The sequence below is a fragment of the Aspergillus alliaceus genome (assembly GCF_009176365.1).
Source record: "Aspergillus alliaceus strain CBS 536.65 unplaced genomic scaffold BDW43scaffold_26, whole genome shotgun sequence".
NCBI lineage: Eukaryota > Fungi > Ascomycota > Eurotiomycetes > Eurotiales > Aspergillaceae > Aspergillus > Aspergillus alliaceus.
The window spans coordinates 162188-189845 of record NW_022474709.1 but is presented as its reverse complement, the minus strand read 5'-3'; the positions used below and the strand labels follow the sequence as shown (position 1 = coordinate 189845).

At 46.7% G+C, this 27658-nt stretch overlaps 13 protein-coding genes across 13 annotated transcripts; 8 read left to right on the top strand and 5 right to left on the bottom strand.

The window, feature by feature from the left end:
- Positions 1-397: 397 nt before the first annotated feature.
- BDW43DRAFT_278392 (phytanoyl-CoA dioxygenase family protein) lies at positions 398-1800 on the top strand. The gene is made up of 4 exons (XM_032042166.1): positions 398-723; positions 791-965; positions 1021-1239; positions 1298-1800. Exons 1-4 carry the CDS (start codon positions 550-552, stop codon positions 1555-1557), a joined length of 828 nt encoding a protein of 275 aa, XP_031899559.1. The 5' UTR covers positions 398-549; the 3' UTR covers positions 1558-1800.
- A 98-nt stretch (positions 1801-1898) lies between these two features.
- Positions 1899-3145, top strand: BDW43DRAFT_278389 (HD domain-containing protein). The gene is made up of 3 exons (XM_032042165.1): positions 1899-2109; positions 2191-2404; positions 2504-3145. Exons 1-3 carry the CDS (start codon positions 1971-1973, stop codon positions 2757-2759), a joined length of 609 nt encoding a protein of 202 aa, XP_031899558.1. The 5' UTR covers positions 1899-1970; the 3' UTR covers positions 2760-3145.
- A 149-nt stretch (positions 3146-3294) lies between these two features.
- Positions 3295-3668, top strand: BDW43DRAFT_102112 (uncharacterized protein). Its single transcript, XM_032037774.1, has one exon. The coding sequence runs from the start codon at positions 3362-3364 to the stop codon at positions 3572-3574; it is 213 nt and encodes a 70-aa protein (XP_031899557.1). The 5' UTR covers positions 3295-3361; the 3' UTR covers positions 3575-3668.
- cdcA (phosphoprotein phosphatase CDC14) lies at positions 3295-6102 on the bottom strand. Its single transcript, XM_032042164.1, has 3 exons — positions 5702-6102; positions 5056-5593; positions 3295-5005 (listed from the first exon to the last, which is right to left on the bottom strand). The coding sequence occupies exons 1-3, from the start codon at positions 5748-5750 to the stop codon at positions 3763-3765; spliced, it is 1830 nt and encodes a 609-aa protein (XP_031899556.1). The 5' UTR covers positions 5751-6102; the 3' UTR covers positions 3295-3762.
- A 2307-nt stretch (positions 6103-8409) lies between these two features.
- BDW43DRAFT_278384 (uncharacterized protein) lies at positions 8410-9585 on the top strand. Its single transcript, XM_032042163.1, has 5 exons — positions 8410-8707; positions 8780-8992; positions 9042-9113; positions 9168-9218; positions 9269-9585. The coding sequence occupies exons 1-5, from the start codon at positions 8524-8526 to the stop codon at positions 9310-9312; spliced, it is 564 nt and encodes a 187-aa protein (XP_031899555.1). The 5' UTR covers positions 8410-8523; the 3' UTR covers positions 9313-9585.
- Positions 9586-10029: 444 nt separating this feature from the next.
- On the top strand, positions 10030-11055 carry BDW43DRAFT_278382 (CTAG/PCC1 family protein). Its single transcript, XM_032042162.1, has 2 exons — positions 10030-10233; positions 10307-11055. Exons 1-2 carry the CDS (start codon positions 10190-10192, stop codon positions 10599-10601), a joined length of 339 nt encoding a protein of 112 aa, XP_031899554.1. The 5' UTR covers positions 10030-10189; the 3' UTR covers positions 10602-11055.
- A 1418-nt stretch (positions 11056-12473) lies between these two features.
- BDW43DRAFT_278381 (uncharacterized protein) lies at positions 12474-14068 on the top strand. Its single transcript, XM_032042161.1, has 2 exons — positions 12474-13166; positions 13217-14068. The coding sequence occupies exons 1-2, from the start codon at positions 12568-12570 to the stop codon at positions 13761-13763; spliced, it is 1146 nt and encodes a 381-aa protein (XP_031899553.1). The 5' UTR covers positions 12474-12567; the 3' UTR covers positions 13764-14068.
- A 35-nt stretch (positions 14069-14103) lies between these two features.
- BDW43DRAFT_278379 (uncharacterized protein) lies at positions 14104-14432 on the bottom strand. The gene has a single exon (XM_032042160.1). The coding sequence runs from the start codon at positions 14345-14347 to the stop codon at positions 14147-14149; it is 201 nt and encodes a 66-aa protein (XP_031899552.1). The 5' UTR covers positions 14348-14432; the 3' UTR covers positions 14104-14146.
- A 3612-nt stretch (positions 14433-18044) lies between these two features.
- Positions 18045-18998, top strand: BDW43DRAFT_102028 (glutathione peroxidase). Its single transcript, XM_032037773.1, has 2 exons — positions 18045-18256; positions 18334-18998. Exons 1-2 carry the CDS (start codon positions 18214-18216, stop codon positions 18864-18866), a joined length of 576 nt encoding a protein of 191 aa, XP_031899551.1. The 5' UTR covers positions 18045-18213; the 3' UTR covers positions 18867-18998.
- Positions 18961-20651, bottom strand: BDW43DRAFT_102023 (translin). Its single transcript, XM_032037772.1, has 8 exons — positions 20160-20651; positions 20065-20101; positions 19913-19966; positions 19726-19859; positions 19562-19664; positions 19395-19480; positions 19188-19337; positions 18961-19130 (listed from the first exon to the last, which is right to left on the bottom strand). The coding sequence occupies exons 1-8, from the start codon at positions 20223-20225 to the stop codon at positions 19056-19058; spliced, it is 705 nt and encodes a 234-aa protein (XP_031899550.1). The 5' UTR covers positions 20226-20651; the 3' UTR covers positions 18961-19055.
- On the bottom strand, positions 20630-22124 carry BDW43DRAFT_278358 (DIM1 family thioredoxin-like protein). Its single transcript, XM_032042159.1, has 6 exons — positions 22075-22124; positions 21760-21973; positions 21669-21702; positions 21563-21610; positions 21190-21432; positions 20630-21129 (listed from the first exon to the last, which is right to left on the bottom strand). Exons 2-6 carry the CDS (start codon positions 21838-21840, stop codon positions 21104-21106), a joined length of 432 nt encoding a protein of 143 aa, XP_031899549.1. The 5' UTR covers positions 21841-21973; positions 22075-22124; the 3' UTR covers positions 20630-21103.
- A 430-nt stretch (positions 22125-22554) lies between these two features.
- Positions 22555-23620, top strand: BDW43DRAFT_278353 (60S ribosomal protein eL22). Its single transcript, XM_032042158.1, has 4 exons — positions 22555-22683; positions 22836-22871; positions 22938-23134; positions 23193-23620. Exons 1-4 carry the CDS (start codon positions 22666-22668, stop codon positions 23317-23319), a joined length of 378 nt encoding a protein of 125 aa, XP_031899548.1. The 5' UTR covers positions 22555-22665; the 3' UTR covers positions 23320-23620.
- An 86-nt stretch (positions 23621-23706) lies between these two features.
- rex3 (putative RNA exonuclease Rex3) lies at positions 23707-26075 on the bottom strand (the record flags this gene model as incomplete). Its single annotated transcript, XM_032042157.1, has 1 exon — positions 23707-26075. The coding sequence occupies exon 1, from the start codon at positions 25680-25682 to the stop codon at positions 23709-23711; it is 1974 nt and encodes a 657-aa protein (XP_031899547.1). The 5' UTR covers positions 25683-26075.
- Between the last annotated feature and the right edge of the window lie 1583 nt (positions 26076-27658).

The window sequence follows — 27658 nt, the reverse complement described above, 5'->3', positions numbered from 1 at the left end:
CTTGCACGAGCCCGCATACTGTCATGAATACCTTTGACAGACATCGATTGAGTTCGTGGTAGTACTGCTCGTCGTATTTCCAGAATCTAGAATTACTCAAACGTTCACTCGATATCTAGTATATACTACGCCAGAAACGTGCCTGAAGGGTGGATCGTCGGGAAGTACCGCGTCGCCTAAGCTCTAAGCGAAGGTACGGCCCCAACTTTATAACCAACCAACCAACCATCACCCTGTTGTTCAAGGCACATGGACACTTCCCGGCCTTATCACTGGCTAGCCTTGCAGCGATAACTCGGCGATGATCTCTATCCCAGGACGTAATCCTACCCTACAACGCTGCAACATTCCCCGCTTCCCCCTTCTAATTCACATCTTACGATGTGTCACAGTTTTGGTCAAAAGGCCCTATGTACTAAAAGAGTTACGCAGGGATTGGCACGCTGCAGGACTTATTTAAATCAATGATCCCAGTCGCTTTAAGGGAAAAGAGCATGTGCCTCTTATTTGCCCGACAAAGTTTTCCCTCCAACGTTTGAAATCTACACCATGGAGAACAGCTACTTTCCATTGACCGAGGATCAGATTCGATCTTACAATGAGAAGGGCTACTTGGTGATCTCCGAGTTCTTCAGTGCCCCCGAAACAAAGCTTCTTCAGCAGTGGACTCAGGAAGTTCATGACCTGCCCCGTACCCCAGATGCATCATACATGCCCTATGAGGTAAGCCGTCTGCTCGAGATGAGAAGGGAACAAAAAGGGGAATGTAATAGCTAATTTATGGAGATAGGAAGTAAATGCTCAGGGGAAAAGAGTTCTCTGCCGTACAGAGAACTACGCCAATAGCCATGCTGGCTTCAACAGCTTTCTTCGAGGCCAGCGCATGTTGAGTGTCCTTGAACAACTGGCTACCGAGGAGATGCTACTCTTCAAAGAAAAGATTAACTATAAACTCGCAGGAAGTGGTAAGCATCGACTTCCCTTCGCGCAGGGCATTTGGGGCTGACACATCCCACTAAGGTGGCTTTTCTCCCCATATCGACGCCAATGCGTATACCCATGTCAAGAACATTAAACATTTGACGGTCCTTGCTGCAGTAGACGACATGACCTCTGAAAACGGGGGCCTAGATGTCGTAGATGGCAGCCATCGTACGGAGATCAAACTGGGGGACGATCGTTGCATTGAACCCGCCTGGGTTGAAAGCCAAAAATGGACTTCTTGCGACCTTCGACCAGGTTAGTACTTATTACAGTGCTTATTTGGCAAACTAGGATCTTTAATCAACCATACTAGGTGACATTATGGTGTTCGGATCCTATCTCGCCCACCGAAGTGGCCCTAATTTGAGTTCGAAAGACCGGCGTGCGATCTATGCCACTTATAACTGCAAGGCCGAGGGTGATCTCCACGATCAGTATTACGAAGACCGAAGGAGGCTCTGGCCTGCCACCCACATGAGGAAGGAAGGAGAAACTTACGAAGAAGGGCGGCTTCGATATGGATATGGATCCCCCATGCTGACCATTGAAGGCCAAGCCCAACCTGTGGCGTAGGCCTCTCGCTCTAGCAGGTGAGAATGCACTTGGTCCGGGGTAGGAGTGGTGTGTTCTATCTTGGACATCGATTCTATGAAGAAATAACGTAGGGAGGATAGTATGTGTTAACGTAGTACTTGGAAAGATGGCAGTAGAGTAGCAGGCTTTCCACAACTGCTTCACATACAACAATCATCACGTATAATGCTAGACAGTAGAAAGGACAAAAATAAGCAGAATTAGAAAATGCTCAGATGAAAAGCAACCACATGATGCACGTGAGGCTAGTCTTTTGTAACTTAGACTATTAAAGGGAATTTAATTCTCCCCTCTTTCCTCATCCCAAACTTTTCCAACTTGACACACACACGCACACACACCTTATATTCCCTCCACCTTGAACATTTCCCCAAAGCTCAAAGCCCTCAAACATGGCCAACCAATCACCCAGAGAAAAGGCAGAATACCTAATTGCCTCTCTCGAACAATACGGTCAAGGCGACTACATAGGCGAATCAATCAGCCAGCTAGAGCATTGTCTCCAAGCAGCCCACAATGCGCAGAGATCCGGTCCGTACAGCATCCAATAGCACACCTAAACACCCTTTTTGGGACACTAACCAGCAATAAACTAATACATCATACCTCTAGGCGCAAGAAACGAATTAATCATCGCAGCTCTACTACACGACATCGGCCAGATCATCCCGCTCGAATCAACTAAGGAAGTACGAATGAGTCTAAAGAACAGCACCGAGAACGTCGGTCGCGTGGGCCATGAACGAATTGGGTCTGAGTTTTTGCGCTCTCTGGGATTCAACCAAAGTGTGTGTCAATTGGTTGAGAGTCATGTTGCGGCCAAAAGGTATGTATTGTATCTCTCTTATCCTGCCCTAGTGGGGATCCAGGCTTGTCTCTACATACAGTTACTGACACAGGAATCAACACATTTGTTCAATGGCAGATACCTTACGGCTGTCAACAGCTCATATTATGACTCTTTATCATCTGCCTCCAAGAAGTCACTGGAGTTCCAGGGCGGCCCATTCAAAGGAGCTGATCTCGCTGCCTTTGACCAGGATCCGCTGCGCGATGAAATGGTCGCGCTAAGGCTGTGGGACGATGCTGCTAAGGTTCCGGAGATCGAGGGCTCTACACCCCGGGCGCGGGAGTATTTGGATTTGATAGCAGCGCATTTGGAGGCGCAGGAGGCAGTGTAGCGACCGGTCTGTATGATGAGGTAGAGATTACAATGCAGCCTGTACCGCACTTGTATTTGTCATTCATCATTAGCCTCTGGCACCTGTTTCATACATGTAATTTTTTTTTTCTTTCGGGGGGAGGCGTAACCTGCGAGGGCACTTTTACCCTTGCTATTCGAGTTGATGATGTGATACAGTGTTTGAAAAAGTAAACCATTGCTGGAAGCCAGGTGGGTTTCCCGCTCCGAAATCGGTTATACTAGCAGCATCGGTGGATGCATGATTTTGACTGGGTTATATAAGCGCTTGATTGGGGCAGTACTTGAAAATCAGGCCCCTCGATCACGCTATCCAGGGCTTTTGTTTGACTGTGATTGGATACCTGTTTAGCACACGCATCTTACAGGCTCACAGTGTGGATGACTTCACGGATATGCTAGACAAGTATCACGGGTGAAGCAAAGGAAGCCAAGAGAGTGTAAGTGTAGGGAAGGAAGTGGAGGAGAAGCTCCACCAGGGATCATTTGGTAAACAATCTACAGTACGATTTGCAGGGAGTTGTAACCGTCATCTAGCGAATTGTTTCATGCCGACGTAGGTCATATACGTACAGAGACACAATGCAAGGTATTCTGTCCACGCTTGCAAACGGACAATGCGAGTGTATAGACACTGGTGCTAGCCACAAGATACCCACATCAATACCAACTTCTAAATCCTCCAACATCAACCTCAAAAGTAAACCCCGTACGCCAGAACACACATACCCAGACCCATCGATTTTAAACCAGAGAACCAAGACACCCGCGAGCAGGAAATCAGCAAAGACGTAAAGAACGCATGAGGACCGGAAGACAGATAATGACTATGCCAGAGGCTAGTTAAACGCGCATGCAGTATGCACTATTATGTCCCAGTAAAATGAAGAACACCGGGACGAATGTAAATGGAGTCAAATAAAATGTAACAAGAAAAGGATATCTTGAAGGTATAAAGAAGAAAACGGGAGTTACAGTGTGACCTATCTCACACGAGTAGGGCTGCCGGCACTACCGATTCGGCCACTGGCCTTCCGGCCGCCTCTAGTCTCACTCCGGCTATCGGTAACACGTCGAGGGCTGGTGCGAACCTTGGTAACGGTTACCCCAGCCTTAGAACTCACTGGGGTCTTTGGTGCAGCATATGCAGCATCTCCCCAATTCTCCCTATCCTCATGAATGTCATCATTTAAGGTGTAGCCCTTAGTTAAGGTGGCAGAGTAGCTAACAGACCGCTGGCTTGGCGATGCCACCGGAGATTTCGAGGACCGTTTTGCGAGCATGCGAAGTTGAGCCTCCTCTTCGCTCTCGCTGCTATCACTGCTAAGCCGTTGGCTCCTGTGCGCCGAATTGTCTCTAGCCTTCGCTTCTTTGTCGACTACAAGGCTGCCGGATGTCGTGCGAGCGTATGGGTGATGGCGGGAGTCCTTCCTGTGGGATTTGCGGGGCTGTCCGGGCGTCGGGGCAGGGAGGTTGTCATCATACTGAGCTCCGCCAGCCTCGTTGTTATCGATTTCTCCTAATGCGGCACGCTTGGAATGCCCGTTATTCGGTGGGGTAGCGACTGGGCCGTTGTTCGCACGCTGCTTAGCGGATGGACGACCAGGTGTGACTGGGGCCGGCTGCATTTGTGCTAGCTTCTCCTTCATGCTGTCCTCAAACCACCATTCCCGGAATGCGCCTTGGTTCAAGTGTAACCAATGCTGTTGCGGGCCGACCACCATACCGGGTCGCATGAACCTCATGAACGCAATGATCTCATTGGCCGTGAACCCGTACCGATAGATAAGATATGCCCCGATCAAGCAGCCAGTTCTCCCTAGGCCAGCCTTGCAATGGACAGCAATTCCCTTTTTCTTTGCAATCATATCATGGGCCATCTTGATAAATCGCCGGACCAATGGCAGGGGAGGACATGTGCCATCTTCAAATATCATGTCGATATGGGTGATTCCCAACGCTGTAAAGTATGAAGGCGAGTATAACTCCGAATTCAAGCGCACAACTAGTCCGATATTTCGTGACGCAAAATGGGCGAGCACATTTTTGAAAGGAAGAGGTAATCTTGATGCATTAACTTGTGTGACTGTTGATGGTAGTGCAGCATATTCGGGGGTATTCGCGGGGATCGGGGCGATTGGTTCGTGCTGCGGCGAAGCAAAGGCTAGGAATTGAGGTGTTATCCAGTTGAAGTCACCCATATCGACACGTTCGAATTTCTCATATCTGGTTCCCCTGTTAGCGATTGTCTCACACCATGGTCAAAAACAACTTACTCCTCAAGACTGAACTCTCTTAATCCACACAGTGACTGCTCTTTGGCCTTCCATACTCCATACACCACATCTTGAATATTCAGGGTGAAATCTGCTTGACTGTACCCGGCATCTCGAAAAGGCATATAAGGAGGGTCGGCTTGCGCAATTGGGGCCAGCGCCAAATGAGGTGGCCAGGACTGGATGAGCACCATGTAGCAAGCGACGAGACATGCCGCATTGGCACGACTCCGGGCGTCAGGCTTAGAGTAGAACACGACCGGACGGTCGCTGTTTGCAGGATCGCCGAGGATCTCATGGAAATGAACGGCAAAGCGGTACAGGTGGCCTATGTGGAGAGGGCCGAAGTCTGCATGGAAAGAGTTGTATAGCAGGGTATCATCCACCGTGAAGTACACGGGGATTCGCCTTTTGCTACTGGGGGTGTCCGGCTGAGCCCGTGCTGAGCGCTTGCTTGGAGACTTGGGTTGCTCATGAGGATATGGGAATGGAGTTCTCGCATCTGGTGCGTCGTCATAAGAGGCCAAGTAAAGACGATCTGTTTTTTTGTCGAGCTGTTAGCATGCGGCGCCTGAAAACGACCGGGCGAATCGCTTGCGGTCACAGAACGTCAATCCAGAGATAAGAGAAAGGCAGCCGAGCTTACCTTGAATATACTCAATGATCTGGCCATAACCACCAATGTTTCCGGCCATTTTGTATGCAACGATGTGTTACCAAAACAAACGGGCAACACAATAAAAACAATCGATCAGGGGCGAGAAGCAAGTATGACGGATGTATTTGGGAAGGAATAGACCCGCTATTGCAAGATAGCCAGTGGCGAAGTCAACAGTGTAGATATATCAAAACAAGAGATTGGACCTAAACAATCATGATCCGAGCTCTTACCACTCCAAACAGACAAGGATATTGATAATCCACGGACTGTGGATACAATAAGGATACAGGCAATGAGGCCTGAGTAAGAACCGATAGATCGAGGAACCCTTAAAGGAGGAGAGGAAGAGAAGGAGTGGGGAGGACGAAGCTGAAAGAGGAGGAAAAAGATGGTGAACTGCCGCACGAGAGAAGACCTCGAGGCCGATGAGACCGTTTAGGGAAATGCGATGCACGCTAAGTGGCTGCTGTTATGTTGTGATGCCCCGAATTCGGTCTAGCGCTCACCGTTGACAGGACAACGCGCTAATGCCTCAGGCCGTAAGCCCAACTGTCAAAACAAAGCCTTAGGTAAGCCACCCGCCAACCCCCTCCACACAAACAACCCAAACTAGAGCCACTACGCAGTCTCACGTGTATGGTCCAGCCACACGAGGCTTCTCCTTCATCTCCCTTTTCCATAGCATATTTTTTCTACCGTTGCATTTTCAGAAACAATTCATTCTGCATTTAGTCTTCGCCACTAAGCATACTAGGCGGCTTCACTGATTAGTAGCAGTCAGTATGGATACACACTGGCTCAACTTACCACTTTACACTGGAACCTACATCGACCACAAAACAGCCGATGAGAGGGGGAGCAATGCCATTATAACTGGACTTTACCTGACCCACAAGATTCCTTACCTTCATGTAACTCTCCAACTGAATACAACAGAGTTAGACGGGTAAGGCGAGATGAAGCAAGTCTAAAGTGAGGCAGGCAGTCTTTCGGTCAACCGGGCACCCTCGGACAACTCCCTTGTCTCTTATCTAAGTTAAGATCACAATCGTCCACTTATTCATACTGACCTTCATGCAACCCATGGGATATATCCTACTTATCCTATGCCACGAGAATAAGACAATCTTACTAGACAGCGCTATCACTGTGTCTTTTTAGTCGATTGATAGTTGAATTCGATATTATATCAACTCTGGTTCCGAAATACTTTGTATCACTAATCTCCATATACCTCTAGGAGTACGAAAGGGAGCAGCCGTTACGGTACTCAAACATGCGGTAGCATCCCCTTACCCTGTTGGGATCTTTTTTTGTAATTTTCCAGGGTACATGATCGATCTACCTCAAAAGACCTTGGCCAAGAAATCCTGTTCATCTTCTCAGGGACAGGTCGGGGAGATATTATTACTGCCTGCTCTGGAGTGAGATATATATACTTTGTATGCCAGTGGGTCCACCTAGAACGGGAAAGTAATTTGCGGGCAGCGACCAAATTCGAGTTTCACGAGAGATGATCAGTGGAGGGCGAAAAAAGGCGCAATTTGGCAATCACAGGGTACGTTTGCAATGTTTTAATTTATCGTCCCCATAAAGATTGGCAAGTGGATGTGATCGGCAGGGGCGGGGGATTGCTAAAGTGCCGTGTTGTAAACGTTGTATATCCTGCACACCACAAAAACAGACTGATGAACAGACTGCCATGTTCATGTGAGCCCCTACAGCGTGGCTTCAAACCGATATAAATTGAAAGGTGCAAATGAGCAACGGATTATCAGCCAACCACTGGCGAAATTATGTAAACCCCCATACTGGTCTTAACACCTTTGCGCAAGTCTCAACTGCTGGGAGTGGCGACAGCAGAGAACCGCCGATCTTCCAGCTAAGATGGCACTATTTCCAGTTAAGGTTTGAGTTACCAGCGTAAGTGACGTTTAAGTTGCGGACCATTATTCCTATGCTCGTTGCTTGCAGACTCTGATGGCTGCTTTGTCTTGTGAGCAGTTGTACTCCGTATTTGATTAGGGCTTATACCAACCATTGATGAAAGATCAAGATTATCTCCCTGGGACTGGGCTCCCCACATAGTCCACTTCAGTTCTCGGGAGGTGGGAGAGTTCAGGACTCAAAAACTATCTAAGTGGTATGTGGGCCTCTTACTATTGAAGTTATTATTCTTAGAAGACTGGAATATGGCGGATTAAGACTCGTGAATACAATGCACTGTCGACGAGGCGAAGCCCATTGCCAGGCAGTCGGCAGCCAATCCACTATGGCCTCAATCTTGTGCCCATCCGAGCCTACCCTTCAGTATGCGGTCAATAAGCCTAGTAATCCTCATGGCGGAGAAAAACGCGGCTGCTGAACCAATTGGACGCCTTCCCTGTCGTTGAAGTTTATTTGCTTTAAGCTTGGACTCATACCTCATGTTCTTGTATGGAGTTTGTGGTATTGGTGCCAATGTTGGCCCAATTAGATCACTAAAAGAATTGGAATGGACGGGTAGAAAGCGAGACTGTTCATGTTGATCATTATTTGACCCAACTTCATCGAACACACTAATGAATAATGATAGTCGCCATCCGGGTTCCTTGTCCCTCGTGCTGTTGCCCCTGATCGGGGAGAAGGACAGTATATAATGGGGACTGAACTCTGCTTCCGGGCTTCCTTTACCTTCTCTCATCAGACAAGCTCACTCATTCCAGTCATTCCTTTTCAAAGCCTGCTCTTCAGCGTCCACTCGTTCACGTCAAGAACAAGCAAAGTCATTCTTAATCTCTTATCCACACTAATTCTAACTCTCCACAATGAAGTTCACCGGACTTGTTGCCTCCCTTGCTGCTGTCAGCGCTGCTTCTGCCGCTGCTGTTCCTACCGCTTCTCTCCAGCCCACTTTGACCCAGCTCACCGACGTTCTTGGAAACATCGACGGTCTTCTTGGTGGCGTCCTCAAGGGCGCCAACGTCGGTGACCTCGTCCAGGTCCAGGATGGTATGTCATCACTCTACTTGATGTTCCAATGTCTTGTATGGCAGATAAGCTAGCTAACTTTTGTATCATCAGTTCTTAAGCAGGTTCAGGGCCAGCTGGGCCAGCTCACCAGTGCTGTCTGCCAGCGCGACATAGTTGGAAACGAGCTCAGCACCGTTGGCAATGTCGCTTCGCCTGTGACTTCCACCGTTGACGGTGTCACTAAGCCTGTGGTTGGAACCGTTGATGGAGCTGTTGGTACCGTCGAGGGCACTGTCAAGAACACCCTTGCTGGCGCCACCGGTGGTACGTTTTGCTTTCAATCTTGACAGTGACAGGGGCTAATCAGAAATAGCCGTCGGTGTCAAGCGCCAGGTTGGCCAGCTGACTGGTGTTGCTACGAACCTGATCAGCCAGATTAAGGCTGGTAAGATGTGACCTTATTCTGATAATAAAAGGAGATTGGCTGAACCTGACTTAGAAACCATCGACACTGCTGGTGTTGAGCACATCCTTGACCTCGTCCACCTCGGTAAGAGCAACAAGTCAGACTTTCTGGAAACATCACTAATTATAACCCAGACAACCTCCCTCTTGTCGGCAGCATCCTTGGTCTCGTTCTGTAAAGAGACTATCTCGGCGATTCATGCTTCCTCTCACGAATATCATGGGAAGGAATGTGCGAAGCGCTTCATATAAAACTTCTGTTGGGGAAACCCACGGAGTTACGGCAATGAGAGTACATCGACGCTATAACCCTAGCTAGACAACAACATGAGCATTTGGGAATGAGGGGAGGCTCTTGTACAGTACAGTGAAGGCTTTAGTCCATAATTTCTAATTCCACGTCCCCAATTTGATACCTACCATATCCTTTGATTTGGCAAAAAGCTTCGACCCCTTTTTCTAGAAAGAAAGATGTTCATATTTATGCTACAATAGCTAGAGGATTGGTTCAAGGCTATTTAGTATTCCTGCCAAAAGCTGGCCGATTCAATCCCGGTTATGTATCAGTCTTAATATTGTGAAGGCTCATAATAAAGTTGTTCAAGTAATAATTTGATTAATACCATGTTCTGGTCGCAACAGCTGCGTTGTCTAGCTGTTAAAAAATCGAGAGTTTAACATTGATCGATACATATATATATATTTACATCTACAGTCAGTACATTTTCTAGTACCCATGCGGATAACGGCTAAAAATATGTTGAACTTCTAGGACCTATCATTGACTTCTAGGACCTATCATTGCTTTCAATATTGAAAAATAAAAGTAAGCCTGTATAACTGTAACTAACTCGTGCGGCTTTGGATGATACACTCCTCGCAGAAAGAATAACGAAGTTGAATGTGCTGACTCATCCAAAGGTCACCCCCACTTTGGCTTCAATTGTTCAATTGAATTTCAACTCCACGCATTTCGATCGTTCTCTTCAGACCCCCATTCTACATTATCGACCGCTTGCTCATATAAACCCATGCGGTTAGCAGCCTTCGGAAATAATGGCTTCCACCGAAACAAAAAACACCGAATTTCCCTACACTCTGTACGTGACCCTCACAATACCCTCCCCCGCCTCCGATTAAGATACAGAAAGTCTAATATACCGCACACAATAGGACAATCTCCCTCCCCCTCCCTACAAACCGCCTCGCTACATCTGCCCTCCGTGCCACCGAAGTTGATACCGAACTATCCCCGTTCGTCCAACGTAACATGACCGTAACCAGCCCCAAGGGAAACCAAACAGATACCGGAGAGGCAAAGACTGTACTGGAGATCACATATCGTGCAACCACAAACCGGATGCTGCGTGTGGCTGTGAATGGGTTCATGGAAAGCTTGGGAGTCGTTTTGGGCGTTATGGAGGAGTTGGATGTGGACGTGTTGGAAGCTGAGGGGTTGGAGAAATGAACCCAAGATCGTAATGGATAATATTTCTGTCTCGCATTGGCTGAGAACGGATAGAAATCATGCAACGGCTAGGATTATGGGTTCTTTCTCAACCAATGACGAACGTCGGAGTTGCGATCGGCTAGACATTCTCCATGAGAGTATGAGTTCGAGCATATTCTCTAGTGTCATACAATGAGGCTCATTGGTGTCGATGGGAGAAACGGCGCCCGGGGTGGATGGGGGAGCGTGAGTGGATCCCCCAACTCGACCTGGAAGGTCTAGTTAGCATTGCTCGGAGAGCCCCCGGGCGTTCTAGCATTATATCTGCTTGAGACCCCAGATAGGGATGCAGAAGCGGGGACTCCCTGTAGTGTATATTCGCTACAATGTGTGTCATCTATCATATGTGTGCCTAAGCTCATAAGGATGTATCGGATTCGAGATGTCCGACACCTTATCCTGCATATAATTTTATCTACCAATTCGAGAACCAAAAAATATCAGGCGAACTGTTCATGAACCTTTCTATTCATCTGCCAGTGCTAGCTTTCAGAGCATAGGAAGGAAATGATAAGGCATGGATATGGTATGAAGAACCGATAATATAAAGTACAAGCACCATTGACCTCAAAAATCTCACACCTTCCCCTCCCCACCTCTTTACTTTCTGGGGTATGATGTATGAATTCACCCCTCTATCTGTTGTTTGCTTGTAGATATTACCAAGATATTTAGATCCAAAAGAAGATTAGTTAGTAAGAGTCGTTCTTCGTATAAATACCTATGACTATTCATAATGGAGGCAGAGGGGGAAGATAGTGCGCCCGCTTGTAAGTATGGACCATCAATTCTCTCTGATTATGGGTACTAAATTCCCTATACAGATTGACTACTTGGGGAATACAAGTGTTTCATACAAAGCTGGGATACTATCTTGGGGCAGTCCGCCTAGTCTATGCTGTATTCTAGATAACTTGAGATACGTATACTGTCTGCTTATAACCGTCCAAGGAGGCCGTTTAAGCAGTATAGTTGAGGAGGATGGCAAAGTGCATGACATATATCGTGAGTATCTGTGGAAAATGTCTAGTGACATGAAGAAAGGGGTCTACATATAGAGATAATATTAGAATGCAATTGTTTTACTGAAGAAAGCTTCGCATCGGTCTACCACGGGACTTATCTATATTCCATGGTATGCGCCTCTACCTGAAGAAACCTGGGCTATAGGGGACAGACCTTAACAGTCAAGACAATCCCAAACCCTATGATTTCATACTTTTGATTTCTTTCCACGCATCCATGGGGATTACGTGATCCAGGCTAACGGACTAACTGATGGTATGCTTGGTAATATCAGTTTGAGAAAGGGAATCTCTTTTTGCCTATGCGGATCCGGTGGCTGCCTACGGAATACTCTGTTTAGTATACATTATATAGGATCAAGATGTAGGGTTAGGTGAGTAAGGAAGATACTAGGAACTAGTACTGTCCGTACCACCTGAAGGTATGCTTAGCCTGTTAAGGGAAGGTCATCTATACAAATGTTTTCTATTGGTGTAAGACATCACGAGGTGGAGGGCCTCCAACATAGACAAGAATAGCCAGGAAACGTCCATTCCATCTAAACATACTTATCAGTTGTGAAGTACCAAATCGTATGCTCGCCTTAAACAACTGGTTAAATTGGGAGAAGACCGAATGCTTAACAGGATCCAGAGGAAAAGGCCCTAATGACACTAATGTTATAACAGCCCACGATATATCTAGATAGTCTGACATGATGTAATTAGTATACTCAACTAAAGTGACCTGTCACATGGTGTCACGTTAATACACACTTTTATTAAATTTGTTTATGCGTATAAAGAAACGCGTTCAAATCAACCTCGTTCCTCGACTTGCAAAATTTTACCCAACCTTCCTCTGTCCACTGAATATACATATACTCCTCACATCACAACAATCCTACCATAATCTGATTATGCCTCGTAAGCGCGCTAGTTCGGGTTTTGAGCCACAATCCGGTCAATCTAAGAACCCTAAGACCAGCAACGACGCGTCGCCACAACCAAAGCCACGTAGCAATCGCTGGTCAGCGGCTTGCGTCTCTGCCAACCTTGATGCTGACTATTCTGGGTTCGTGAAAAAAGACTATGATTACGCATTCTCGTACGTCTCTTTTTGTTCACCCGATGATGAAGACGAAGAAGACGAGCGATCAGATGTAGACTCGGATGCAGATGGAGAGCCGGCAGAAGCCACCAAGTCTAAAGTCCGCTGCGACGGTGGTAACAAATGCTTTTGCAATAAGCCTGTCTTAGATCATTCAGAGCATCCCTGGGTTGTCACGAGAGCGGGCCTACGGAAGTTAGCAAACCAGCACGTCCATGCGGATTCACGCAACCCGGACCTTTTCGGTATGTATGTATATAATGACTTTACAGGCTATGGTGTCGTCGAGGTTGTGCAAAACCTGGTCCTCGATTTTGTGGAGGCAAGTGGCAACTGGAAAGAGCAGTGGGCAGTCTGCGAGGCAATGAGTCTCTTCTTGAATGGCGATGCGATAGCACCCATGACATCGTACGTTCACATTTCCACTTTACTAGATGAGTCTGTCCTAATATTTGTAGGGTCGATGACGGGGATTGTGCAAATGATACATTCTGCCTCATTGGGGCCATGTTCCTCACCATGCTTGCCAAGCTAGAGTCCCAGGGTCTTCTTGGTCCTGACTCTGAAATCAAAAACCTCGGAATGGTCATGGCGTTGTACATATGCACCACGTCCGACATGCGCCAGTACGGTATTGCCGAAGGAAATGACGACAAGTCGAACAAGGTCGCAAATTTCCATGACGCGGATGCAAAGATTTCGGCTTACGCTAAGAAATACAACATTCAACTGCGCGGCCCATCTGATATTGACAGTTGTGTTGATGATTTGGATGACGTTAGCCTACCACGTGCTGGAAACGACCCTTGGGGCTGGGGTGCCGTCTTTAAACAATATGAGGAACGTTATGGACAGCAAGGGAAATCCAAGATTGGAGGGAACCGCTTTGACATCACGGCGATGAGCGCTACGGAACGCAAGTCAAAAAGCTTTGCCAAGAGAGATCCGCTAGGGAAGGAGGAGCTCAATGCGATTAAACAGGGAGGGATTCTGCAAATATCCTAAAACCATCAATGATTACGAAGCAGGCGGAGGGTCAGATTGACTTGACTTGTACACTTCGGGCTATCTAGAATTTAGACTTGTCTTCCCCCTAGCCATGGATAGGAGGCTGCGGTCTTCAATGTAACTTGGCCTCGTTAGTCCGTCCTTTCTACGAATCCTTCAACACGGCGACGTCAAGTTGAAATGTTGAGACTTGCCTTGCGAAAATTTGAAGCTTCAGATACATCATCTAGCTCCTCTAGGGTGCGGCCCTTGGTCTCGGCAAAAATGAAATAGACGAAAACAAATTCAAAGCTGCCCCAAAAGACAAAGAAGACATAGAACCAATACCCGATCTATGATTATTTGTCCCGATCAGCAGTTGTCTTTGATACAAGGAGAACCTATTTATTATCCGGTAAGGATTGCTGCCAACGTACATCTGCCAAAGCCACTGGTGCCGCAAAGGTGCCAATGAAGCCGGCGCCACCAGCCGTGAGTTTGAATGTCCCCATACCCTTGGCCCGCATATCATTGGACATGACCTCACTAGGGTATATAGGCTGCATGGAGGTGAAAGAGAAAACGAACACAACGCCGAACATGTAAATAAACGCGTATCAAAGCTGACGATGCACCTGCCATTTGGCCGATCTGATTGTGTCTGGTCAGCTTTTGGACCTATGCAGTATGAACAACTACCCCAGACCTGGAAGATAGAGAAAACAATCCCAGTGCTCACGGAGCCTTGCTTAGGAAGGTTATACTGCTCGGTATTATTAGGAAGAGCATTGATAGAGCCCAGAGACTCGTGTCGTATCCCATACCAAGCATTAGCTGCCTGTCACAGTTACGAAAATGCGCTTACCATTCATAGTCGAACACAGGAAGACTAAAAGCAGAGACAAGATATAGCCTCCTGTACCGTAAGCCCCACGGATCGGGCCGGTTTCTTTCGATAACTTCTGGATGGTTAAGCGGTTCTCCTTGCACTTTGCCATCTGACATAACTGGCTCCAAATGCAGGAGCTCTGGATGGGTCACATTTTGGTCCTTGTTTGCTTTTGACTTAGGTATGCTTTCTGCTCGCATGGCTTATATCAATCAGTCAACTCAGGAGGACATTTTATAGCACCCTGACATCTGAATGCAGTCCCTCCCCACGGGGAAGCAATTACCAAGGAATAAATGTACTTATCATTAATACATCCCCGCGTTGGGTTATCAAAATGTCTTTTGGTTGTTCGGATACCATTTAATTGCTGTGTTCCAAATTCTATTGATTGCCCCAGATGCTGTCAAAACATCCCCACTCATCTCAAAGCTTGTGACGGTTTTGCTGGCATCATAAATGCTCTCAGCAACATAATGCAACCGTTTTGCAGCTGCATCCCGGGGTATGTATGACTTGAACACTGCAAGAGCTTGCTCAATTTCTTGGTGGCAAGACACGTTTTCTGATTGACAAGGGTAGGCTAGCAATGTCAACAAAGGGACGAGGCAAGCTTGGGAGAGACACCAGCCACTACCCCATACCCAGAACGAGTTGGGTAGTGTAAGACATATAATATTGTTTATAGCCTCAAGGCTCAATTTTTGGCAAGCGATGATAGCGCCTTTGTCATCTGAAGACAAATTCTCAAATATTGTCTTCTATTCCACATGATATAGGGGTATAGATTGGAATAAAAGAATTCGAGTGTTCATATAGAGATTACGCATGTAGTCTCTGGCAACAATGAAACCCTCAGGGTAATGCTCTAAAGGAACAACTTTCAAGACCTGTTCGTACCAGCCTCTGAGAGTAGTATCAAATTGCTTGATCTCCGCAATCATTAGCGGTCCAAATTGAGCTAAACTTTCCTGAATTTGAGTAGCTAATCGCAAAATACCACGTTATGTGACGACAATGATATCCTCACAGCTTTGGTCCTCATCAAATCCCGGAGGTAAGATATCCATTGTACTCGGATCCCATCTGCCAAGTGTTGCCCCCCCGAGAGTCATTGAAGCCCATGTATCCAGACAGAAGAGGCTCCACCATGTGCGACGTCGCTTTTCGATGCTTGACAGGCGCTTACCCGAGTCCTATTGAGCTGCACTATCCTCGAAAGGCTCCTTATGAAGAGCAAGTGGGGTTGGTATTCGGAATGCAGCGCCTAAAACGGCGCTGGCCATATTTGGTGTGTTTCGGTAGTGTAGATTGTACCCCCTAAGAGACACAAAGCCTGCAAATTCTCAATAGACGCGGATCCAAAGCATTCGAGACCGATACGTTGCCGTACAGTCTCGTAATACGCATGTGTATATCAACTTCCCTCCTTGCTAGTAGCAATCGAGCCCACGACGTGTACCATGTTGCGGGGGCAAGCCAACCAGCATCTTTCCGGTGTCCGCTGTTATACACTCTGCGAAATTCAATTTCGTCAAGCATCGGAGCTATAGCATTGGCAATCTCAAAATACGCATCTATGCAGGCCTTCTCATCGATTATGCTAGCTGGCGCTAATCTACCTGCCTCCTCAGGCCCTTGCGAATGGAAGAACAGTTGGTGCCGGGATGTCGAGCGAGATTTCTTCCTGTAGAGTATTGCTCTTACTGTGGGCTATCACTCAATAATGAGATGTAAGATAATCCTGATAGTCGATACCCCTTGGCTAGTCTGCTGACAACCAAACGAGAGTGACAGACCATTGATACATTCGATGCGCCCTTAGTGGTTCTCTTCCAGATGCTGGTCTTCTTCACTATGGTCACTCTCTCTAGTGACGGTAGGATTTGGCACAGTTACTGTAGCGGCATCCTGCCCTGATCCTTCGGCTGCGATAACTTGCAATAATTCCTCTCTCTCGAGATTGACAAGGGAGTGAATTGAAGTTGAAGGGAAAAGTTTCTGCAGGATAGTGTGTTGATAGTTTCAGATCTTTTATTGATGCTTCGGCTATCTTGGCCAAAGTCAGCACGTTATTAGATAGGATTAAAACCAAAGTAGCTGTGTACTTGACCGAAACGGTATGCCGTTTCGAACGGTGCGGGAACTCGCATCTTCCTTCTACTCTGTACCACTTGCAGTTCCCGCATGGAAACTCACCACCACAGCGAACCTTCCGACTACGACACTCCGTGCAAGCTCGATTGATCTTTGGTTGAGAATAGGAGGCTTTACCAGTGGCTGTAAGAGTCGGAACTTGTGTGGCTGATGGCTAAACGAGGTCATTGAAACTTGGTACATGTCCTTCAGCTAGCTCAAGAGGCATATATTTCGGTATGGCATATAGATTGTATCCTGATATGAGTTTCAAAAGAATTGGTGAAGCTCCGTCCGCCAAGATTTGGCGTTAAGCATTCAACTGTCGTCTTGTGGCCGGTGACCATATATTACTGGATCTAGTTTAACGTGATGTTGTCACCCTCTTCTAATCACTGTATCGAATCAGGCGCGTAACCTCAATATTATAGTTTTTGGGCAACTCTAAGTGTTGTAACGATGATTTCGATCAGGAGACATCGAGGTGATATTTCCTAAGTAGAACGATCTATACTGAAGTCGACCTAGGGTAAGTATTATCGCACAGGCCTCAAGCACCAAACAACTGCCTGAGGATGGCTGTCAGGTTACCACGTTCACGACGAGATACTACACAATCTAGAATTAGTTATCTATGTCTCAGTGGATGTGTAAGCTTAGTAAGTAAGGAGTACAGCATTCAGTGAGTTTCCGTATGTGAACGAAAAGAGTATATACAAGTCTTGGCAGGTTTCTGGCATAAGAATACATTGCCGAGGTATAGATTACCTACCGTGAGCTGATGTGGGCTGTTTCAGTAAAGTATTTGGAATTCTGGAAACAAACGATGCCAAGGTTTATCCACACACCACGCTTTGATCGAGTAATCACCAATTCTTATTTTATACCATTCTCCGTGTACAAAAGATCACTAATCCGCAACTAATTTCTAATCCGACCCCACGACCAAATGATAGGGGGACAGTTGCATTCAACTGATCGATCAATGGAGGGGTCTGGACTGAAAGGGATGACAAAGATGACAAGGATGGCCAATCCAGTCAATCGGAAGATGCAATTCCGTAGACTAAGGCACCAAACGGGCAAATCACCCGCAGCACGATGATGACATCGTAGGTATCCCCGGCTCGGCGTTTTCCTTCCTCCGTCTCGCGCCCCTCCCAACACTTAAACTTCCTCCAATCTAACAACATCCGATATAAAACCTCGCCTCCCCACCGTCAGAGCATGCGACCTATCTTATCGTTTACTTCTATCGTGCAACGCGGTTTACCATCCCAAAGATCACCGATCCGTCTCCTAACACCTATAACCAATACTGTCGCGAGCTCGCAGCGCAGGTATTATTCATCGCTACTAGGCCCCGCGCAGCTACTCAATTTTCAAAGGCAAAGCGTTGTTCAACAAAAGTGAACTCCCTGGAAGACATTCCATACGGGCACCATGGCTTCCGCAACTACCTTCTACGACTTTGAACCCGTCGACAGTACGTATCCGGTCCACCTCGCGATCAACCCTCTATACCATATATGGACCTGCCACTAACTTAACCCCTCTTTAAAGAGAAAGGACAGACTTTCCCTCTTGCCCCGCTGAAGGGCAAGACCATTCTCGTCGTCAACACGGCCTCCAAGTGTGGCTTCACTCCCCAATTCGAAGGCCTCGAGAAGCTCTACCAGAAGCTAAAGTCCAAGTACCCCGAAGACTTTATTATCCTCGGATTCCCTTGCAATCAGTTTGGCAGCCAAGATCCCGGCTCCAACGATGAGATCCAGTCTTTCTGCCAGCTGAACTACGGCGTTACCTTCCCTGTGCTGGGCAAGCTGGATGTCAACGGAAACGACGCGGCCCCTCTGTGGACCTGGATGAAGGAACAGCAACCCGGCCTGCTGGGCCTCAAACGCATCAAGTGGAACTTCGAGAAGTTCCTGATCTCGCCCGAAGGTAAGGTTGTCGGTCGTTGGGCCAGTACCACCAAACCTGAATCGCTGGAGGATACCATCGTCAAAGAGATCGAGAAGTCTCAGAAGAATGGAACTGCTGCTTCAGCTCAGGCTAAGGAGGGAGAATCTTCCGAGCAGGCCAAATTGTCGTGATCTGCTTTCCAAGGGCTGGGAGTTTATATTTATATATGATACCATACTTCATTGCTTGTATCTTAATAGTACTCGTTATATGCACCTCGGGCCACCGCTGTATATCAAGGGGGGGGGGGCTAATGTCTTCGGATTTTGAATGTATCGCCATTATGCATAATGTAGATATGGTGTGATTTCATTCAGAAATTAAGCGGCATCACTGCCCTTGGGGATCAGGTTCCGCAAAGATAGATCATAGACAACATCCTCAACCTTTTTGACCTACACGGGGGTGTTAGTGCTACCAGTCATATGTTTACTGGTACAGGGGAAACTTACACTGTACTTGATTCCATCACTCCTCTTGCGCAGGATATCGTTCTTTAGATTCAAGAGCTGGAACCCAGCAAACAGATCCTTGATAAAGTTGCTAATCTGCAGCGGCCGAGCATAATCCCCAAGGGTGACGGAGTTGACAGCAAGACGCGACTTCCCCAAAGTCAGTATACTCTCGAAACTCAACGAAACAAACATAGATAGACATACCAGTTCCTCAACCATAGAGATTAGCGCAAGCAGATACTCTTCAATCGTGAGGTGGAAAGCATCCTGTTCCTTCAGATTCACAGGAACTATCCGCACGCGTCAGCATGACCTAGAACAAACTCAATTCCGACCATCGTTCAACTATGAAGTAAACCCATGAAACTTACCATCAAGAAACTTCCCGACCTCCTCGATGGTCAAAAATGAAGAACCGTCACTCTTGTACTCCTCAAACCCGCCCAACCAGGCACAGAGCTCAATAGACGAAACCTGACCATAACCGAATTAGTCCCATGATGATGGTTCGCTCGGAAGGCGTCCGGTAACTAACCAGATTTTGCAGCTCACGAGTCCACACGCCGTTGTATTTATAGAACGGGTGCTTGTCAGCCAAGGCCTTGAGCCGGGTGACTTGCTCTTTCTGAGCGAGGATTTCCTTCGTCGCCTCATCCAGGACGGGTTTCACTGCTTCTATCAGTATATTTTGTATTTTCATCTCATAGGGAAATAATACCTACAGTGATTTGAGGGCGTAGAATGAGCTCGAGAGAGCACAGCTGTTGTGGAACGTCCTGCTCATTGACCATGTTAATTGAAGCTCTAGCTGTACTTCTCCTGCGCCTATTTTCCCAAGGGAGAAAAGTACGAGTTCAGGATTGATGGGACGAACCATTTCTAGCAAGGGTCTGAACAATCTCATGTAGTTCCTGGTAACGATCAGTTTTGAGCTTTTCTGGAGCTTGCAGGGAAAGCCTTGGCACGGACATCACGGACGACGGCCTCCTCGTCGATTTTGGACTGAAGGCTTTCAAAGATGCCGCGGTCGATCATTCTGATTATGTGTTATTCTTCGTTTTTGTTTGGAATAATTGATTGTATGGTTGGATCTTTGGGGCGGAATCGGATGGAGGTCAATTATGTTACGTCAGATGAAGAGAAAAATAAAGTGACGAGTTAGGCTGTGGGGGCCTGAGGCTTTCCGCCCGGTGGACACTGTATATACATATAGCGCTAAACTTCACTGTTAGGCCGGCGATCTAGCTAGAAATCTTTTGCATATTTGTAAGAGGTGGGCCGAAGTAGTTTACTTTATTTCAATTGTTTGTTTGCCTTATTTCCCCCCCTTTTTTCTTTTGAATTTTTTAAATTGCAATTTTCTGCCTAGAGGTTGTATTTATCCTTCTTTATAGTGCTTAGGAGAACATTACTTAATGAGTTTACACTGTCCTGTTCATCGTATATCGTGATCTACCAAGCCTCAAAGACAGTCAAGTTCTACCTCCATAGGGTTTTAAGAGGAATGGTACCATAGTGGCTCGAACGAGTATACTATTGACCCAAAAGCAACTAAAACCCTAGATACTAATACTGAGCTTCACGGTGTTGAAGGTCCCCAGCGCTGTTCGCCCAGCTAGAAGTTCCATTCCTACGTTCCCTGAAAAATCATTGTGGCTCAAGTGCAAATATTCGACTTCCTTAAATGAGCTAAAGGAGATACGAAAGAAATATCGCGCTACCTGCTACCGGAGGTATTACAACCCAAGAACACATCTCACCTAAGCACAGAGGGGATATGTACACTTATTTTATACCTGAACACTACCAAGCACTGAGAACATATACGTCAGTCATTTTTTTCATTGTTCTAAAATTATCAGCCGCAGAGCAGCCTAGCAGCACATCTCTACCCAACCAACGACCAAAGCAAATCAGTACCGGTACCTTGTCGAGTAATCTATGAAGCAATTAGCCCTGGATCCATTTATAAACACTTCCAACTAAGGGGGCAACTCACCCTTCGGGCTAACCACGAGACCCCGTCCCTTCTTAGCACCCTTGTAGATCGTCTCAAGAATATCAATTAACTCCTGCTTATCCTCCAGCACCCAGTTCAATTTGTTGTTGTTACCGGTACCGAAATCACACATCATGTGTTTGTTCCTATAGAAGAACATGATGGTCATTGGATCGAATAATTCGTACATGGTGTTGAACTCGGGGACCTCGTCGATGTCGCAGAGGTAGATCACGGCGAAATCTGGATGTAATGTTATATTCTTTCTTCTTAATCCTCGTATGTGCATTGTATGCGCGTTTGTGGTAGAACGGTATTAAAAAAATAGTATATATTCCTATGATATTCTCACTGGATGAGGGTCGCTACTTACTCTTGACACGTTCAGCGATCTTGAAAAGAACTTCGTCCTGGCGCATGCCTGTAGGCAGTTAGGACATGACATCACTCTGGTATGTCCACATGGTGAGGGGGCTTACAGTCGACATCGTGGTCTCGGCCAAATCGAATGACCTGTAGCCATCGTTATCAGTATGTGCGTATCGCCATACGCGATGGCTGAGTACATACTACAAGTCGTTCTTCTTCAGAGAGAATGGCTTGGTCCACGTGCCAAGCGGTACGCAGGTGCGGCAGTACGACGGAACCCATGGTGATGACGGCTTGGAGCTGTTGCGTAAATGGTGAAATATATTATTAAATGGTGATTGCAATCTGAATGATTTGGAAGGCGAAATTTTAGGATCACGTGGAACAATGACTCTCAACTTAAGTTGAATTTGTACTATATATGGATTTCTCAGTATATACATAGACTTCAAATGATTGTGAAGATTAATACAGATGAGACTAGAATCTTCTTCTCCAAGCGGGCGGTATACCGACCGGATTGATGAAAAAGAGTTCGCGTCTATCGGGGGTAGTGTAAGCCCGATGACACTGTGCGGCAAGGCATGCGCAAGCACAGGGGCCCTGCCACGGAGACCAAAAATAAGATTAATCAATGTTGTGTTCCTATGGAACACTTTCAGAGATTAAACTGAAAAGAACAGATACTACACTTGATCTAAGCCAAAAGGCAAAGAGAGCTGGAAAAGAAAAGAAAAAAAATTCTAAAGAGCGGGAGAGTTGCAGAGTATTTAAAGGAAAGGGTTGATGGCCCGTGCGGCACTAGTTGACTAGTGTCATTCATCCTCCTCGTTAAGCGAGAGGGGAATTCACTGCATTAGGAAGGCGGCTCTCATAGGTTCTGTCATTCAAAAGTCAGATGACCAGAGCCTGCCCTAATCAGCTATCTGAGCCCTAAGATAGCTTCCCAATCAGGACTAGCCACACGCACTTGCGGACTGGATTATCACAAGGCTCCACTAGCGAGAAGTTTTCGATCTCCATCCCTCTGCTATCTTCGTCCAAGGCGCAGGATACTCACCTCTTTGCGACCAACAATCCCTCGTCAATAACCCCCAACCAGTCACAATGTCTCCCGCCGCTACTGTATGTTCTCAATCCTGAAACTGCTTTGCTGTTCCCCCTGAGAGGGTTGCCATGTGGTTTCTTCACATTAGCTTGTGCAGGAAACCAGCTTGGACCCCCTGGGGATCCGACATAATGGAACAGTAGGCTAATCGCAAAATTTGGGTGAATAGGCTCGTGGTCGTAAGGCCCAGAAGGTTACCCAGAAGGTACGTGATAGACTTTTGAGTCGCAAGCTAATCAAAGATCTAATCGCTAACATACTTGCTTAATAGTTCATCATCAATGCTTCTCAGCCCGTGAGCGACAAGATCTTCGATCTTTCTGCTTTCGAGAAGTTCCTCCACGACCGCATCAAGGTCGAGGGCCGTGTTGGTAACCTCGGTGACAAGGTTGTCATCTCCCAGGTTGGTGATGGCAAGGTCGAGGTCGTTGCCCACATCCCCTTCTCTGGTCGCTACCTCAAGTACTTGTAAGTTACTTCAATGCTTCACATGGTGCAGGAAGTAGGGATACTAACAGTCAACCAGGACCAAGAAGTACCTCAAGAAGCAGCAGCTCCGTGACTGGCTCCGTGTTGTCGCCACCTCCAAGGGTGTCTACGAGCTCCGCTTCTACAACGTCGCCAGCGAGGAGGCTGACGAGGATGAGGAGTAAATTACTCCTTGGACAAGAAAATAAGATAATTCGACCGGGCTCGAGTTCGCTCGCATCAGGGGGCTTGCAAGTTTTGGACGGGAGCAATATCTTAATGAGAGTCAGCGCTTTGGGTCTGGTCTGTGAGGGTGTAGATGTGCTTGTTCGGGAGCGCTCCTGCACTGCTTTGTGGCATAGGATACCCATCGGAATGACTCGACCTGAAAATGCGGCATTCCATGGCTGACCAGTCACGTTCCAGTGTTATATCTACTCATGACGTTACGACTAGTAGATTTGAATTAAGTCCATCTATTACCCATTTGTTCCTTATTCTCTTGTAAACTGCGTAAAAAGATGGGTCTCGTCGGGTATCTCATAACAAAATCAAGCTATGTAAGAATCCTCAGTTAACCTAGAGCTGAACTGGTCCTCTTCAGTCCGGCACCGGGTCCCAGCCGCCACAACGGACCAGTATCATCTGTTGCGCCTGGTGGAGGCACAAGTCTGTCATTCTGGATGACCCAGCCTTTCGACTTCAATAACTTCCAAGTTTCTGCAACCTTGACCCGGACTAAGTCCCCAGTGGCAATCGCGTCCTCCTTGGAATCATGGCCGAGGTTTCCTCCAGTCTGGATGTGCCGATCAAGATACTTTCTAGATAGGGTTTTGAGGCCCATGCGGTTGGGTAGACCTGCTCCCACTGGGTAAAGGATCACTGTGTCAATGACGGTAGGATGAATAATGCGGCAAGCATTGAGGTCATTGTCAATTGCATGCCCGATAAGAGGTGTCTCGGGTTGCAGTAGCTTGAATAGTAGGGCCCGTGCTATTGCAGGAGATTCTACCACCTTCAAAGGCCTTGGCTCTACCTCCCCATCGTCCAGGACGGACGAAGCAGTTGCTGCGACTGAGTCGTCATGAGGGACCGCGTTCTTGTAATGTTCTGGGAAAACGCCAGAAAACCGCGAATTCAAGTCCAATATTTCCCCCATAGGCCTAACAATAACATCCAGGAGTTCTTTGCCCTCAGGCCAGCTAACGGCAGTGAGCCGGATCAGCTCCAGCCCCAGAGTGGTATATCCCATCTCACAGTCGAAACCTACCGGCGGAAGGGGCCCTTTGTCTGGCTGCGCCGGGGTCTTTTCGAACTGAAGGATTGATGCTAGCCGTTTGGCCTCAGACACTTTATAGACATGGGTATCGCCTTTGGTGCATCCAGCAGACGTCCCTAGGGTCTCATTGCAGCAAGTATAATAAGCCTCCTTATGTCCGGTAATATGGTCTGTACGTTTTTTTGGAGGGTAAAACGGTTTGCCAGGATGATATGTGCACTGTCCTCCTGTTGTCAACGAACCATCCTCACGGCGACCAGGAAAAACCTGGAATCGTCCACCACAACGATCACACTTTTCCCATCCTTTAGACTCGGTAACCCCTTTCCTGGCACCCTCAATCTCCTCTTCTGTGGGCGCTTTAGTCACATAACCATATTGTTCTAGTCCTTCAAGAGGCGTGATTAATTTTGTTGCAATTGCGATTTCCTCTTTGGCGCTCAGGCCGGTTGAAAAGACAGCCGGTTTCTGCTCTCCTTGATCAGGCGCCGTCTTGTAGTATCTCTCATTTAGATGGGCTTTGACCTCCTTCACCCAATCTTCTTTGCTCATCTTCGAGAATTTCACAATACGGAGTTTGATAACGTTGCCGTATACACTCGCATTCCCCTTGGCCGTCTTTTCCTCTTCATCTAGAGCCATTGTGATAAGCTCATTGGGGGTTAAAATAATGCTTTTATCTTTATTATCTTTGTCCTTGGCCATCTTGTCATTTAGAGCGGACATAGCATTATGAAGCTTAGTCAAAATAGACAGCCGTACACCATGAGACGCGGGTGCTTTCATTAACATCCTAGGATTCAGACTCTCGTGAGGAGCCTTTCTTAGTGTAGGTCGTTGCTCCTGTTTTGAAGATGCCGATGCATCGCGTTTCGCTGTCGGCGGCTCCATTTTTGGAGGAGGTGGAGAGACGCCCCTAGATATCGACTGAAGTTTTGCAGGGCTTTGGCTTGCTATTTGGGTCTTGTCTCCGATCCTGTTTGTCGGTGCGGTTATTTGACCACCACCGGTTTCGTGCTGGCGCGAAGGCAAGGGCCGATCTTCCAGGTTGGTCCTACTAGCTTCGACTGTTGCCTGCAACCTTGGTTTCTTCACGGGTGGGATTTCTTGTGCAGGCATAGTTTCCTCCTGTGAACTCGCACTCTTAATACTTTTGTCGACTTCTGAAGGCGGTTTGATGGTTTCGTGAGAGAACATGCAAGTCAAAAGACCGCATTCCTGACCGTGAGGACAGGGGATGTCCTTAAATAGCCCAAGAGGTGTAAACATTGTGATAGAATCGACGTGGTAGTAAACTAAAGACAAATAAAAGAAATGCAAAGCAATATAAGCTTAGACCTTGAATATGGCAGGAAGTTGCATGCTTGCATATCCGAGGCCTGACTATGAATACCTGGTGCACGCAAGAGCCTGATCCCAGATCCCAATCCCAATTGCGTGTTGATACAAGTGGTTTAGAGTGTCAAGACGAAGCTGGTCATTCCCAGCATCGTTTCAACCTTGAACCGTTTTCGATCTGGCCTAAAGTGTTTGATGAGAGACCGAGATAGTACCACGACCTTCCAGAATTCCAATGTATTACGGCAACAGAGACAGGAACAGCGCTATAGTGAGAAAGGAAGAGAGCACACGAAATATATATAGCTTTAAGTAGGATGAAGCGCGTGAGGTGAAGAACAGTATATGCAGTGGTGAATCGCGGCCTTGAGACACGATGCAAACACTGCAAATTTGTCGCCTCATTTATAAGGCATGATTTTCGATAACAACTTTTTTCTAGCTTGTAGATCTGTTTGATTTTACTCCATGCACTCTGGTTTAATTCCTAACTAAAAGCAGTTGAGATCCTTTATGATGCCTAGTCACTTGTACCGCTCACTCTTGATCTGATTAAACTAAAAATTTCTGGAAACGAATGCTTGTGTTCTAACAGTCGTCCAGCTTTCCATGGTCAATCCATACTACTCATGAAAGAAACCTCACTCAAGCAGGATATTAGGTTCTGAACAGAATACATGGTAGTCTATTTGTTGTTAAGTATACTGAATCTCTATTCGGCGTCTTTTTATAACGTATTCGGTAAGCGAGCCGCGCCCCCTCCCCCAGGCCATATTAAAAGTTAAAATGATCGAGAGACCATCAATATATATTCCTATAGAAAAATAGATTCTATCGATTCGGGCAGCTCGTGACTCTATGGCCTTGTGCATTGTAGCCAGAACACCTAGGTGGAGCGCGCCTAGGGCCTGATTCAGTAGACAAGGCCTTGTTGTCTGCCTGGATAGCTTCATCTGCATGATTTCTGCGCTCTATTAGGATTCGGGCTTCCTGTACTGATACGGCCTGCTCCTAAAGTAATCTGCTTAGTAATGCGCTTCCGCTTTTTAAGCTTCTTTTCATGTATAGCCTGATATTCCTCATTTTGATGCTCTAAAGTTACCACATCATTTAGAGCTCGTTCAGCACATTTAATCAACTGATTCAGTATTTTTCTATTGAATTTTTCTATTGAATTTTTCAATTGTTTGGTTATATGAGGTGTTCTAAGCGCTTAACTGCCCTGATTGCTCGGTCTACTACCCGGGGTGGTAGTTGTATTCAGTTGAACTGTCAACGTAGATAAAACCCGCTCAGGATTTAGAGGGCTAGACCAGTAACTCTAAAAGCACTATAGATATTGCTGCTAGTACAGGCCTGCGCACGGGCCTTAACATAGGCTTCCAAAAAATCGACTTTATCGATATGGTTATTTCCAGAGCGAACCTGAGAATTAATCAGAGTCCCGTACGCGCTTTTTAACGACGAGAAACAAGAAATATCAAGCGGTGAAGCTTATGAGAAGCCTGAACATGCATGCAGATTGATATAATAACATTCTCTGAGCTGATTTAATCAAATTGGGGTGTCAGATGACTATCATGTCCATCTAGAATAAGCAAACGATATCGGCCTATAGATCGGCCTGTAGTAGCTGGTATAAAATGATTCTGTTGCCGGTGTAGGACAATTTCATTGCTTATCCATCCATTAGGACTGAGTTCAGTTCTCCAATCCGATGGGATTTCTCGATTCTCAAACCAGGTCTCCATATACACCTTGCCTTTGAAGATGATATAGGCAGGTAAATCTACTGCTTAAGCGTCATATCTTCACTGGTAGTCAATTTATGACTATTTGTTCGAGCATCACTTCTAAAAAAAGCTCCTTTGAGGCGATCACGTAGTGTAGTAAGAGGTATATTAAAC

Excerpts from the sequence above, each read along its gene's own strand:
- BDW43DRAFT_278358 (XM_032042159.1), bottom strand. The coding sequence starts at position 21,840 with ATGGGTTCCGTCGTACTGCCGCACCTGCGTACCGCTTGGCACGTGGAC. Across the intron at positions 21,611-21,668 it reads CCGAGACCACGATGTCGACT|GCATGCGCCAGGACGAAGTT; the intron begins GTAAGCCCCCTC and ends AACTGCCTACAG. Across the intron at positions 21,433-21,562 it reads GATCGCTGAACGTGTCAAGA|ATTTCGCCGTGATCTACCTC; the intron begins GTAAGTAGCGAC and ends CATTACATCCAG.
- BDW43DRAFT_102112 (XM_032037774.1), top strand. The coding sequence starts at position 3,362 with ATGCAAGGTATTCTGTCCACGCTTGCAAACGGACAATGCGAGTGTATA.
- BDW43DRAFT_278379 (XM_032042160.1), bottom strand. The coding sequence starts at position 14,347 with ATGTTCGGCGTTGTGTTCGTTTTCTCTTTCACCTCCATGCAGCCTATA.
- BDW43DRAFT_278389 (XM_032042165.1), top strand. The coding sequence starts at position 1,971 with ATGGCCAACCAATCACCCAGAGAAAAGGCAGAATACCTAATTGCCTCT. Across the intron at positions 2,110-2,190 it reads CCACAATGCGCAGAGATCCG|GCGCAAGAAACGAATTAATC; the intron begins GTCCGTACAGCA and ends TCATACCTCTAG. Across the intron at positions 2,405-2,503 it reads AGTCATGTTGCGGCCAAAAG|ATACCTTACGGCTGTCAACA; the intron begins GTATGTATTGTA and ends GTTCAATGGCAG.
- BDW43DRAFT_278384 (XM_032042163.1), top strand. The coding sequence starts at position 8,524 with ATGAAGTTCACCGGACTTGTTGCCTCCCTTGCTGCTGTCAGCGCTGCT. Across the intron at positions 8,993-9,041 it reads CCTTGCTGGCGCCACCGGTG|CCGTCGGTGTCAAGCGCCAG; the intron begins GTACGTTTTGCT and ends AATCAGAAATAG. Across the intron at positions 9,219-9,268 it reads CCTTGACCTCGTCCACCTCG|ACAACCTCCCTCTTGTCGGC; the intron begins GTAAGAGCAACA and ends ATTATAACCCAG.
- BDW43DRAFT_102023 (XM_032037772.1), bottom strand. The coding sequence starts at position 20,225 with ATGATCGACCGCGGCATCTTTGAAAGCCTTCAGTCCAAAATCGACGAG. Across the intron at positions 19,967-20,064 it reads TCAGACCCTTGCTAGAAATG|GACGTTCCACAACAGCTGTG; the intron begins GTTCGTCCCATC and ends GTCAATGAGCAG. Across the intron at positions 19,481-19,561 it reads GGTCGGGAAGTTTCTTGATG|TTCCTGTGAATCTGAAGGAA; the intron begins GTAAGTTTCATG and ends GCGTGCGGATAG.
- cdcA (XM_032042164.1), bottom strand. The coding sequence starts at position 5,750 with ATGGCCGGAAACATTGGTGGTTATGGCCAGATCATTGAGTATATTCAA. Across the intron at positions 5,594-5,701 it reads GATCATTGAGTATATTCAAG|ATCGTCTTTACTTGGCCTCT; the intron begins GTAAGCTCGGCT and ends ACAAAAAAACAG. Across the intron at positions 5,006-5,055 it reads AGAGAGTTCAGTCTTGAGGA|ATATGAGAAATTCGAACGTG; the intron begins GTAAGTTGTTTT and ends CAGGGGAACCAG.
- BDW43DRAFT_278353 (XM_032042158.1), top strand. Across the intron at positions 22,872-22,937 it reads CCCAGAAGGTTACCCAGAAG|TTCATCATCAATGCTTCTCA; the intron begins GTACGTGATAGA and ends CTTGCTTAATAG. Across the intron at positions 23,135-23,192 it reads GGTCGCTACCTCAAGTACTT|GACCAAGAAGTACCTCAAGA; the intron begins GTAAGTTACTTC and ends ACAGTCAACCAG.
- BDW43DRAFT_278392 (XM_032042166.1), top strand. The coding sequence starts at position 550 with ATGGAGAACAGCTACTTTCCATTGACCGAGGATCAGATTCGATCTTAC. Across the intron at positions 724-790 it reads CATCATACATGCCCTATGAG|GAAGTAAATGCTCAGGGGAA; the intron begins GTAAGCCGTCTG and ends TTATGGAGATAG. Across the intron at positions 1,240-1,297 it reads TTCTTGCGACCTTCGACCAG|GTGACATTATGGTGTTCGGA; the intron begins GTTAGTACTTAT and ends CAACCATACTAG.
- BDW43DRAFT_102028 (XM_032037773.1), top strand. The coding sequence starts at position 18,214 with ATGGCTTCCGCAACTACCTTCTACGACTTTGAACCCGTCGACA. Across the intron at positions 18,257-18,333 it reads CGACTTTGAACCCGTCGACA|AGAAAGGACAGACTTTCCCT; the intron begins GTACGTATCCGG and ends CCCTCTTTAAAG.
- BDW43DRAFT_278382 (XM_032042162.1), top strand. The coding sequence starts at position 10,190 with ATGGCTTCCACCGAAACAAAAAACACCGAATTTCCCTACACTCT. Across the intron at positions 10,234-10,306 it reads ACCGAATTTCCCTACACTCT|GACAATCTCCCTCCCCCTCC; the intron begins GTACGTGACCCT and ends CGCACACAATAG.
- BDW43DRAFT_278381 (XM_032042161.1), top strand. The coding sequence starts at position 12,568 with ATGCCTCGTAAGCGCGCTAGTTCGGGTTTTGAGCCACAATCCGGTCAA. Across the intron at positions 13,167-13,216 it reads GCGATAGCACCCATGACATC|GGTCGATGACGGGGATTGTG; the intron begins GTACGTTCACAT and ends TAATATTTGTAG.